Raw genomic sequence first — 12,497 nt, 5'->3', positions numbered from 1 at the left:
TTCACTTGGCACTTTGAACTTCACTGTTCTGTGCTCCCCCCCCCCCCAGACCTTTCCTGTTCTTCACAGGAGCAGCAGGAAATGCTGGGAGAGTGTAGGCAGGCCATGCTGAGGATGTAGCGGGTCCGAGCATAGGTGAGCTCCAAGCGCGACTCTGCCGGGGTGGGATTTGGGGTGAGATTCTGCACGGCACGCTCCCTAACCCACTATGGCAGCGACATTGTTCCCCGGCAGCGGGGCATGCCACCAGACAGAACATTCGGTGGTAGTTCTTGTTTTTCACTGTGGCCAAATGACTAAATTTTGAGTCATCCAAGTTCTCCTAGTGACACTGGCTTTGCAGGCAGGGAACAGATAGATGACTGAGGAATATTGGGGGATTTCTGTGTGTTCTGTAGTTTGCCTGGGACAAAACGCACCAGCCAGATCTTGTAGCTTCCCACCCTCTATGAAGCAAGAAAATCTCAGTTATTACAGACGGTTTAGGGAGGAGTGCCACAGGATGCCCTTGGCCACCATATCTAACAGACAGACCAGTTTTCAGGGGTTGAGGGAGCATTCCTGAAGCCATGATGCCATATGAGGCTGACTCTGCTTCTGAAATGGCCGGTGCGACCTTGGTACTCTTTAGGTCCAGCAAATGGGTCCCTAACAGCTTACGATGGGCTGTGTCACATGCTTAATGTAACTGCTTGTGTTTTCACTGTGATAGCAAGGCCTCAGAGCCCGTAACTTAGGAACACAGAGTGGACTTTGGTTCCATAGGCCAGAAAGGCCATCATCCCTGCACTAAAGGTGCCACATTTGCTGGGGGTTGCTTCTTCACATGTGACACCTTCTCATTGTCATTCTTACATGATGAAGGTGGAGATGTGGTTCCTCAGGCCTAATATCATTCACCCTCAGCTCAGTGGGGATTCCAGCCCCATGACTTAGGTACCCTCCCCCCCGCCATAACCCCACTTCTTGATACTTTAAGCATTGGCATGGATTTGGGACACACAGTCTGACCACATGTGCTGTTACATTGGCCACAAAGTTGGGATCTATTAGCTGTACCTTCGATCATCGGCTGGGCAAGATCAAGATGAGACAGGATAGCTCCAGCAAGATGATGAGTACATAGTCCTAGAGCACTAGGCAGGGAGCATTTCTGTTGGGGCCTACCCCAAAGCCCCTGCCCTTCTTTACTTGATAGCTCACAGAGGACAATGAGGCATGTTCTGGCATCTAGCACACTAGACAGATGTGGTGACACTCAAGTACTGTTGGCATCACCCACCCAGGACAGTCAGTGAGCACTTGTGCTAACACACCTGTCCAGACAAAAGGTTGCACTACCTAGCCAGGGATGCAGGAGAGTTGGTCTGTCTCTGTGGGGAGTCCTTGACTAGTCTTAGCCTCACCCCTAGTTCTCCTCCATCCATGTAGCCTGGTCCAGCATGGCACTAACAATGCTGAGCTGTCTTTCTCTCTTGTGCCACGCTGTCTCACTCAGCTCAGTCCAGTGGCCTTGAAGGCAGAAGGGACCTCTGAGGCGCATCCAGGTATTGCCACAGCAATGCATCCTGTGACTGTGGGGATTGAGCAGTCAAGTCCCAGCATCGGCAGGGTTTTACAGCTGGCTGGGAGGCCTTCTGGCCTGGGCCCAGCCTTCTTTCCTGAAACCCAGAGCTTAGCCCCTCAGCCTGGTCCTTTTCCTTCCTCCCTCCCTCCCTCTCTCTCCCTCCCTCCTTTCCTTCCTCCCTTTCTTCCTCATTTCTTCCTTCGTTTTTTTTTTTTTGTTTTTTTTTGTTTTGTTTTGTTTTGTTTTGTTTTTGAGACAGTTTCTCCCTATAACAGCTCTGGCTGTTCTGTACTTGCTTTGTAAACCAGGCTGGACTTGAACTCACAGAGATCTGCCTCCCAAGTGCTAGGATTAAAGGCATATGTTACCATGCCTGGCTTTATTTATTTCTTGATATTTATTTATTAGACACATGGAGGGTTGTGCTGTGGAGATCTTGTGGATGTCAGAGAACAACTTTCGGGGTATTTTCCTACCATGGGATCCTAGGGTTCAACTCAGGTCATCAGGCTTGGTGGCAATTGCCTTTAACCATTGAGCCATCTTGTCAGCCCCTCCTTTTTCTTTTTCAAGAAAAGTAAACCCGTCAGAAGGGTGTCTTTTGTGGAGTGTCAATAGCAGTGTGTGCCTATGACAGGCACAGCCACCCTCCCCTAGAGACAGCACCTTTCATCTTCTGCCTGGTGAGCCTGTTCTAACAGCCTGCTTGCTGTGGCGGCCAGCAGACATCTTTATTTCAGAGCAACACACAAACACTTCGGTCTTTGAAAGGACTGGGGCCCTTGGGACAAGTCTGTGCCTTTCATCGGGCAGGTGAGAGGCAGCAGGCACTATTAGGTTCCTGTGCACTGGGGAGAAGCCAAGCCTGCTGTTCTTTCCCCAGTCGTCACAGGGCCTTTGAGGGAAGCTTTGAGGGAAATCAGCCAGGACCCGAGTGCCACTCCCTGTCACAGCCCCTATCTATGTCTGCTTGTGTTGTTGTCTGAGTTGTGTTGTTGAATCTGCTGTTGAGTGGCACCACAGTGTAGTCTCAGGCCTGACACTGTGGCCCTGAGACTTAGGACAGGACCGGCCTTGCCGCTGGTGTCCCACCCGTGAGAAACTCCTGTATAGCCATACTTCCTTCCTCTCTGGGGCTCTTAGAAATTCAACATTTCATGTGGGGACTGTAACATTTCTTTCAGATGAAGCCGCTGAGAGCCCCAACTGCTGAGGACTAGAAGCACCTGAGCCTATCCTTCATAGATCATTGTTTGGGTCAGGACCACTGCCCTCTAGATAGTAGCATTTTCAGCTTCAGGCAGAACCCAGAACCCAGAACTTGCATAAACCAGATCCCTGGACAGTTCTGATAACACCCAACTAAGAAATCAGATAAAGAACTCCAGCATCAAGCCGGGTGTGGTGGTGCATGCCTATAATCCCAGTACCCAGAGGCAGGCGGATCTCTGTGAGTTCGAGTCCAGCCTGATCTACAGAGCAAGTTCAGGCCAGCCAAGGGGCTATACAGAGAAACCCTGTCTCCAGTATCTCTCCTCACCCCATGCCACTTGGTTAGGGGAAATGGTTGGGGTAGAGATTATGGCAGCAGTGTAGCCTGGTGGTGATTCCATCTAACTCTGGCTCCTTTCTCATAAGAAATGTGACATTGTGTCACCGAGCTTGATAGCACCCTAGTCTGCGTCTCTTGTCTGAAAGGACATGTGGGATCTGGGCACTCACTGGTTTTATTTCATACGGTATAGCCGTGGATATTTATGTCAGGGCTGCGGGCATAGTTCAGTGGTAGAGGGCATAGTTAGCACACGCAAGGCCCGGGTGAGTCCAACCTCCAATACCACTACCAAGAAGATAAAACTTTGTTTCTGTTTTTCACACATACCTTAAACTGCATTTACAGACTCAGTCAAAACCTCAGGTAAAAAGTATTCAGGGGAAGAAAGTGTGTCTGCACAGAAAGTATGAATAACACACCATTAGCGACTCCTGATGGGCATTTACATAACCTGGAGCTCACTGCACACATCCTTTTTTAGATAAGGATTTGCACACGGAAGAGGGAGGGGGTGCTAGAACCAATCCCAGGCAAGGGACATCAGGAATGAAGTGGCCTTAGCAAGGCTCCGACACCTTGTTAGCAGGCCATCCGCCTGTCCCGTGAGCCTAAGGTCTACTGGAAATGCCATGAATGGACCTGTCTCACTGCAACTGCGCAGAAGTGGAGTCCTGCCATATTTTTGCCCTTTGTGTAGCGACTGGCGATAGTTGTATACCTTTTAGCAGCGGTGTTCAGTGGCCAGGGACACTTCATGAGTCATCCTCACAGCCTGAGAATTCTCACAGTCATTGCTACAGCCTGACAGATGAAGTACCAGTAAGGCTTGGTGTGGCTTTGTAGGGTGTGTGGACTGAGGTTCCAGGGCGAGACCGGCCCCTCCACTGACCGGCGACTCTCTTCTTCCACAGAACTGTCAGACCTTCAGCAGCCTCAGCTGCCTGAGCATGGGGGTAGAAGACCGCAGCTCCCAGAGCCCGTTTGCCCTTGTCAGCAGCACCAGATCCTGGACGGCATTGCTCTCAGCCTCCAGCCCAGGGGGCAGAACCCCTGCTGGGACCCCAGTTCCTGAGCCTCTTCCCCACTCCTCTGATGACCACTTCACCTGCCAGGAGGACCTCTCCTGTGAGGAGTCGGATGGCTGCAGTCTAGACGAGGATTGCTGCAGGAAAGGGGAGCCGGCCACAACCTGGCGGGACCGTGGAGCCTACACGAACAGCCTCTGCTCTCTGGACGGCGAGCTGGACATTGAGCAGATAGAGAACAACTGAGGAGGGGCTGAGGGGTCAGGGCTGGGGCGGGGGGGCTTGGCAATGGATGGGCCTTCCTCCAGGCCTTACGTGGTCACTCCAGGGGGATCCTGGCTCCTGGGTCCGGCAAAAGCTCCCCAAAAGGAGCCCGCCCACTTCCCAGGGAAGAGCCATCACCCTGCAGTGCCCAAATCTGTGAAGGCAACCTAGCCACACCTCACAGGCAACAGCTGGCCCCCCACCAGTTCCATGGAACTACTGTAGCCCAAGAACAGGATTCTGGTTTGGTCTCCTCCTCTTTGTTTCTTATGGAGTGCTGGGTAGCCATTCTCCAGTAAGGCTGGGCCAGCTGCATTCCTCAAGTAGGGTGCCAGGGGCCTGATCCCCCATGGCCTCGCTCAGGTTCCTTCTGGGGAGTTACCCAAAGCCTCATTTATTTAGTTTACTCCGTGCCTTCTCTCCCAGGTCTCCCTGCCCCAGGCTTGGGAAGGTTCGGGAGACACCTCTTGTGTGACAGCAGACCGTGTGGCCTTAATCCATTTGGGGCACTGGCAGGGATTCTGGGATAATCCATGTCCCATTTTTCGGGACCAGGGGAAAGGTCAGGGCTGACCAGAGGCCATCCATACTGGGTAGGAATTTGGTGGTTGTGTTGACTGAAAGATGGGCTCATCAGTTCTCCCATGGCACCAAGAATCACCCACACCCCTGCCACCTCAGGGGCTACCTTCGGCAGCCTTCCTCCTGTCCCCAGTTCCTGGGGGCTGAGCTCAGTGGAGTCAGCTGAGTATAGAGATGTCAGTGACAAGATGACTTCTTCATAGTGTCCTCAGGAACTACAGGCAGGTGTAGGAGTCTCAGCCGTGTGTACATTCCTGGGCAGAGGGATGTCTGCTGTCTGGCCACTTTGCAGGCTCCCCTCTGTAGCAGCCTGTGGTGGGGGCCTGCAAACCTCCGCAGCATTCATTCCCTGTGCACTGGTGCTTGTTCACTGACACTGCTGGCTTTAATGAAAGCATACTGCCATCGTCTTCGAGACAGCCTCCTCCCAGTCTACTGACGTGAGCCTAGCCCTAAGGTTCTTCTCTGCAGGCCCAGCCATAGCATGGCTTGAATCACACTCCCCCTTGCAGCTCCCCACTCCCAGCATAATTCCCAGAGGGCATCCGTTCAGGCAGCTCTTCCCCCCCAGTCTTCCCTGCAGACATGCTACAGGCTCTGCACTCTGGGACTCTGGCTTTTAGCAAACTTGGCATCTTCTGCAGACAATAGCAAGTGGGCCGGCTTACACAAGTGGCTTGTTTTCCCATAAGGCTAAAAATAACTGGTGCATTCTCTTGATTTCTCAGACATGTGATCTAGGCACTTTGTAGTCACTCTGCTGTGCCTACCCATGGTTCCATGGTTGAGACCAAATGGTTGTTACCTTTCTCTTAAAGAAAGACCTTGATGGGAACCTTTTGTTTAAACTTTTAATTTGTCAGTTCACCAGAAGGACAAAGGCTCACGTTCTGATGTCTAGGCAATGTTTCTTTAAAATCAGACTCAAAGGTACAAGAAGCCCCTCCTATAGCCCAAGTTAGGCAGCATGATGGGCACATGTGGTGACAGTGGGGGACCAGCTAGCCTCCGGGGCCCTGGAAAGCCAAAGTAGAAAGCTGTCGAAGGCATGACATGGGAGCCCTGCCTGGTGGGTCATGGAGGAAGGTAGTTGAGAGGACATGGGACACACACACCAGGGCTGTGTTTCTCGGGCCATAGCGAGAGGTTCTGGCATTTGGAGTAGATTCACAGTCCCTAAAGCCACCCCTCCTGAGGAAGACAGAGGCTGGGTCTCGGCCCCTGGTCCGCCTCACACAGTCTGCTAAGCACAGTTAAGCATAGCACAGTTGCCAGCTGCCTCCTGTGAACTGGGACCAGAAGCTCTGGTGGCAGGTGTGTGTCTTAAGGCTTTTTGTGTGGATGACTTGTCCTTTTAGACTATCTCCCTTAAGCCTGGTGGCTTAAGGACAAACAGGAACTTGCTGAATGACAGCTTCATCCTTCCTTCCTGTCTCTAGGGCACTGTTCCCTGGGCAGAAATGCTTCAAATCTGGGGTAGGACTTGGCTTTTTGCAGCTTCCTCAGGCTCTTCTTGACTGTCCCTGTATCCCCAAGGCCTCAGTCCAAGCTCCCAGCAAAAGCAGCCAGAGAAGAGGGCAGTAGCTTTTCTGCTTAAAGAAAGAGTGTCGTCATTTGCTCTCTGGTGTTCTTCTCGTCGAGCAAAGCAGGTCTTGTGTAGGAGGTACCCATTCATCTTTCAGCGGTCATGCTATCCAGACAGACCCATCCATCTGTCCCACTCACTGGCCCCAAGACCTCTATTCTTGGATCTCCTGGAGGAAGGTTTACCTGGGAGGTTCCCTCTGGCTCCTATGTACTTGGCACCACGGGCAGCAGGCAGCCTGGCTCAGCCCACAGCACGGTGGCTTCAGCGATTGCCAGCCTCGGTGTAGGCAACAGCAGAAGCCTCATGCTCCTCAGCCTGCCTGGGAGTGCCATTTCCCTGGAGAAGCAGAGGTGTGCTCGGCCTCCCGCTTGCCTAGGGGGAGGTGTGACTAGAGGTCTAGAGCAAGGCGTGACTCCACCAAAGCCAACAGGGAAGTGGGCCTTCTAGCACATTGCATCCTACTCTAGAAGCCACTGAACTGACAGGAGTTGCTCTCTGCGGGGTACCTGACCTGAGTTCAGGGTATCGGCCCAGACAGTTTACACGACTGCCCCACTCTTGCCTTACTCATGGGTGGTGATGGTAGAACCTGGCCAGCACCCCCGGGCTCCCCCATGTTCAGGTCCAGGAACCTTGTTCTGCCCACACGTGCAGATGTACATGCTCAGAAAGCCTTACTTTAATTTTTTTTTTTTTTTGTAGCAGGAAAAGTTTTTTAAGATTTGTATGCAGAAAGAAAAGTTAAATAAAAGAAAGGTCTACATTAAACAGGAAACGCCCCCTCCTGGCTTCTAGGTGGGTCTCCTCTGCAGACCGTTGGGCATGTTTTCATGTTCATTCAGGCAAGGTTCACAGCAGTTAGAACTCAGCCCTGGATCCTGTACCCCATTCCCACTGATGTGGTTAAAGTTACTTGAATGATGGCCACTAAAATGTAAGTCAGGTGCCAGGGCTCAGGGACGCTCTGCCCCTGCAGCAGACGATGCTGCCTCTTGCCAACGTCTATGCTGCTGGTCAGACCTCTCCCCCAGTGCCAGGCCCCTTGAGGAGGAAGAGAAAGATATTTTCAAGTTGCAGACTGATGGAGCTCCTGTAGCCTGAGTAGGATAGCCTGACCTCCTGGCATAGTCTCATTGGCAAACGGATCGCATTGTCAGTGCTGGGGGACGCCCAGGGGTCAGGGACAGACGGGCCCACAGGCCATGCTAGGGCCACGTGTGCTGTCCCAGTCAGGCAGCAGCGCTGGTACTGTTTCAGGCAGTGTGGTAACTGGTGTGGCGGGTCAGGCCCCCGCCAGGGCGGCAGTTCGTGGGCTGCCCACGTTGGGTCCTTTCATAGCACCACGTACCGCTGCCTGCCCTCCCCCAGAGGCCATGACTGTCTTGCACTACAGCCGCTCTAGTCTCAGGAATTTGCTTGTTACTTTTACTGTGTAAATAAAGCTTCCTGGTTCAACACCCGGCTGCCTGGGAGTGGCTGTGTGCTTTTTGTTGGGTGCAGCAAAGCAGCAGCCCTCCTGTCCACTCTGTCCATGAGAGCCTTGGCTCTGGACTGGGAGGACCATGGGGCAGACTTGCGTCCACGTGCCTCTGAGAGAGGATGCAGTACAGGGTGGCTGTGGTAGCAACTGCTAGACAGGGCTGCCCACAGCCATAGCAGCCAGCACAGGGAGCCTCAGAGGAGGACCTGGGACCTACGCTGGCGTAGGGGATGGGAGCATGATACCCTGTTGTTTGTGAGGAAACTGACCTGGCTGAGAGACAGGCCGCACCAAGAAGAGGCCTGCAGGGCCTCGGAAGCCAACTTTCTTCTCCACAGAGCAGCCCGGGGGCTGTAGAGCTGGGCTGTCAGCTTAGGGTCTCTGCCCTCACAGAGGACAGCACAGTTCAGAACTCTGCTTCCTGAGCTGTGGAGATGTTAGAACACGGAGTTCACCTGAGGATGGGTACACAGTCCTGTGCTTATCCCCCAAACCTGAGACCTGGGTAACTAAAGCTCAGGAGAGGCCCCGTATCTGCAGTCCTGAGGACTCCTGTGGAGAGGTACATTTATTTTCTGCCACCCAATGTTGGTTCTTGTAATTGGGCCTTGGAATGGTCACCTCTGCTGTGGCCAGAGTGTCCTAGTCTGGAAGTGACGTCTTGGAATACTCTCTGCTTTACTTTTTTTGGCAACATATCGCCTGTCAAACAAAATGGTATGTGAACATGTGACTTAAGAAAGTAGGGAGGTGGTGGAGGACAGAGAGAACCAAAGGACCCAGATTCAATTCTCAGCACCCACACAGCAGCTAGCAACCATGTGTAGCTCTAGTTCCAGGGGATCCAATGGCATCTTCTTTCTGGTCTTCCCGGGCACTGCATGCATGTGGTACTCAGACATATATATAGGCAGAACATCCATATACAGAAAATAAAAAAAAAATTCGAAGAAAAAGAGCTGTCCTGGAGTGTTAACACCATCTGAACCCCAGTATGCAGGCAGACTGCATATTCAAGGCCAGCCTGGGCTAAATATCACCTGGTCTCAACAACACAAAACAAAACAAAAAACTGCATGGGTTAATGATACAGCTTAGTGGTAGAAGCCCTTGCTAGGATGTGCAAGGTGCTAAGCTAAGTTCAACCCCTAGAGGCGACAAAACAACCCCACAAAACCACCCACCCTCTTGCAGCCAAGGAGATGATAGCTTGGCAGGTAAAGGCCATCGCATGCACACTGGCTACACCCATACACATATGCTGTGCACACAGAGTGTGCGAGAGTCCCTGGGCTGGTCATCATTTGGTCTTCCCAGGACACCAGTCTTCTGTCTTTCATATGTGGTATGTGACAGTAGTAGGACAGAGGGCAAGAAAAGCCACCAAGAACAGCCCTGCTCCTCAGGCAGGGCACAACGGCCTCGAATGACCCAACAGCCCTATCGCCTGCACCTCATACTCTCCAGTGGCACCAGCTTCTTATTGGTCCTGCTCCAGCTCACGTAGACCGCATGGCCGCCCTGGCCTGGCCTGTGTCCCAAGTTGCGTCTTGAGGTCTGCTTAAAACAGGACCTGCTCACAGCCAGGCCTGGGCCCGCAGGCAGCAGTGCCATTCCATGCCATACCTGCACAGCCGCAGGCCTTAGCGTTCTGCAGTCCCCAAGCCCCGCTGGATTGTGGGTGCAGCCGTCGAGGGATGTCCCTGATCACTAAGCAGGCCTCTCATCTGTACATGGCATGGTGACTCAGTGTTGGCCCTGTGCACACTAGAAAGCGGCCCTTTCCCAAAATGTGCATAGAAAAAGCAAGCCAAGAAAAAAATGTCACAGCCTGGACAGTAACCAGATCTCCAAGTAGCTACTGGGGCAGGAAGGCATCCTCTCTGGAGGGAGAGGGCAGCTGTGTGCTGGATGACTGTAACCCTGAGGTCAGCACAGGCCATCTTCATGGGACGTCAAAAGAATGGAGGGAGCATCTCAGGATCCAGCTTCAGAAAGGACACAAGACACAGGACTAGACCCTGGGGTCTCCACTCTGCCTCTTACTTCTGGACCTTGGATGAGTCACTTTAAGGACCATTTCACTGATCCCACTGTGGCTCAGAGGACAGTGGTCCTGGACCAGATCATACAGGGTCTGCAGCCCACTCCTTGACAGAAAGAGAAAGCCCCGCTTATCAGGAGAGACAAGCCAAGGAGAGGCAGCTGGCAACTGCTAAGCAAAAAATAAAATAAAATAAAAGTGTTGGAGGGAAGAACCCCAATACCCGTGGGGCATACTCGTTAGCAAGTGACACCCACTGCCCTAGCTATGGTGGTCACACACTCTCCATTCTGAGCCACTGTGCAACTCCACGGGGCTTTCTGTATATGCTGCTAATAGGCCAAAGGCCCTCCCTTGAAGGTCACTGACACCGGCCCGATTCCTCATCCTGATATTCAGCCAGGTTTTTCTTCTGATAAATCGGAGGTCAGCCCGCCCATCGAGGCCTCACTGTGGTGCTCACAGTGCCAGGGAACCCAGGTTTCAGAGTGTCTTTGTCTGGGGAAAGCCTCTCAGAGGACCCCACTCTGTGTTTGCAGTTGTGTCACTGTGCTACACATCTGGAGGCCAGATGTCATCAGGTCTTGGTCTTCAGACGACTCCGTACTTGTGCGTGTGTGTGCCTGTGTGTACATGGAAGCTGGGGTCAGTGTCCTCCTCAATCTTTCTACCTTAAGTTTTAGTTTTCACTGCATTTATTCTTTTGAGTGTGTGTGAGCGTTATATGCTGCAGCACGGGTGTGGAGGTAAAAACAAAAAAACAAAACTTGCAAGGGTCGATTTATTCTCTCTTTCTATCATACGGGTCTCAGGGATCAACCTCAGGTTACTAGGCCTGGCAGGAAATACCTACTCACTGAGCCATCTTGCCAGCCTGTCAGTTTTTGAGGTGGAGTCTTTCACCGAACCTGGGGCTCACCAGTTTGGTCAGGCTGGCTGGCCACCCAGCCCCAGGATTCTCCTATCTTCACCTTCCTGTCCTTGGGATTACAATGGTACACCTTTTGGTTGTTTTTTTTTTTTTTTTGTAGGTGGTGGTGTTTGGGCTTTTTGTTGTTGTTTTGTTTTTGAGACAGGGTTTCTCTGTGTAGCTTTGACTGTTTTGGAACTCACTCTAGACCAGGCTGGCCTCGAACTCAGAGAGATCCACTTACCTCTGCCTCCTGAGGGCTTGGTATACCCTTTTTTATCCTGAGTTCTAGGGTGTCAGTTCAGGTCTTTTTTTTTTTATCTCCTTTTTAAATTATTTATCTTTATTGTATGTGCTTTGGTGTTTTGCCTGCATATGTGTCTGTGTGAGGGTGTCAGATCCCCTGGAACTGCAGTTACAGACAGCTGTGAGCTGCCATGTGAGTGCTGAGAATTGAACCCAGGTCCTCTGGAAGGGCAACCAGTGCTCTTAACCACTGATCCCTCTCTCCAACCCCCAGTTCATGTCTTCATGCTTGAGTGGCTAGCATCTCAACAAGCTCTCCCCCAGCTACTTCCTTCTCAACAAGCTCTCCCCCAGTTGAGTTCTTTACCCACCGAGCCAATGCCTTGGCTGACTTGTTAGAAAAAGGTGTCTCCGGATTCATAGGTGGCTTCTGGATCGGTTGGGGAGAAACAGTAATATCAGCTGTTCATTCAGAAGATTCTGGAACCTGACACTGGGTAGGCAGGAAAAGTGTGCCAGAGGCCACGTGGAGAAGGTCCTTTGTCCTGTCCCACTATGGACAGCAAGGCTCACCATTGCCAGGCCTAGTGAGGCGTGTTGCCCTCAGAGCTGTTAAGTTGCAGGCTTGATCCCCTATGTGGTAGTGTCAGGAGCTGGTGGGGCCTTTAAATAGCTAAAGCCTCCCCAAACCCCTTCTCTTTTCTTCCTTTTTTTTAAATTTTTCATTTTTTGTTAACATTTTGTGACAGTTTTTTCCATGTAGCTCAAGCTGGCCTGGAATTTGTGACAATCCTCCTGCCTCCTGAGTGCTAGCATTAGAAGCAGGAACCATACCACACTTGGCCTGCCTCTGCTGTTTGGCTGTAGTAATGAAAACTCAGGGTTGGTGCAGGCGTGGCTGGTAAAGGTGCTCGCCATGCAAGCCTGGGTAGACCTAAGGAAAGGAGGAGAAAAAGCCAACCCTAACAAGCTTGTTCCTCTGACCTCCACAAGTGTACCTATGGCAAGCAAACACGTGGGCGGGCACGCACGTGCGCATACACACACACACACACACACACACACACACACAGCTTAAAATAAAATCTTTAAAAATATTATGAATGAATATAGGAGGCAGTGCTGGTGTTTGCCTGATCTGTCTTCTCCCACTGGAGATGAAGAAGCTCTCCTTGACCGCTAGCAGTCGCCATTTCTCAATTTTTTAAGAGGCCAGAGCAGGTGAGAAGCTCCATG

General features: G+C 51.9%; 1 protein-coding gene across 7 annotated transcripts in view; it reads left to right on the top strand.

The window, feature by feature from the left end:
• Nucleotides 1-8,044, top strand: part of Fam53b (family with sequence similarity 53 member B) — a 103,876-nt gene extending 95,832 nt beyond the window's left edge. For all 7 annotated transcript variants that reach the window (XM_021636548.2, XM_060381255.1, XM_021636549.2 and 4 more), the window contains one exon: nt 4,034-8,044. In XM_021636548.2, the coding sequence (XP_021492223.1) occupies nt 4,034-4,393 (360 nt within the window). In that variant the 3' untranslated portion in view covers nt 4,394-8,044. The remainder of the gene's footprint in view (nt 1-4,033) is intronic.
• The last annotated feature ends 4,453 nt before the right edge of the window (nt 8,045-12,497 follow it).

Source organism: Meriones unguiculatus, chromosome 1 (genome assembly GCF_030254825.1).
Source record: "Meriones unguiculatus strain TT.TT164.6M chromosome 1, Bangor_MerUng_6.1, whole genome shotgun sequence".
NCBI classification, from domain to species: Eukaryota; Metazoa; Chordata; class Mammalia; order Rodentia; family Muridae; genus Meriones; species Meriones unguiculatus.
This window is presented reverse-complemented; position numbering and strand designations above follow the sequence as displayed.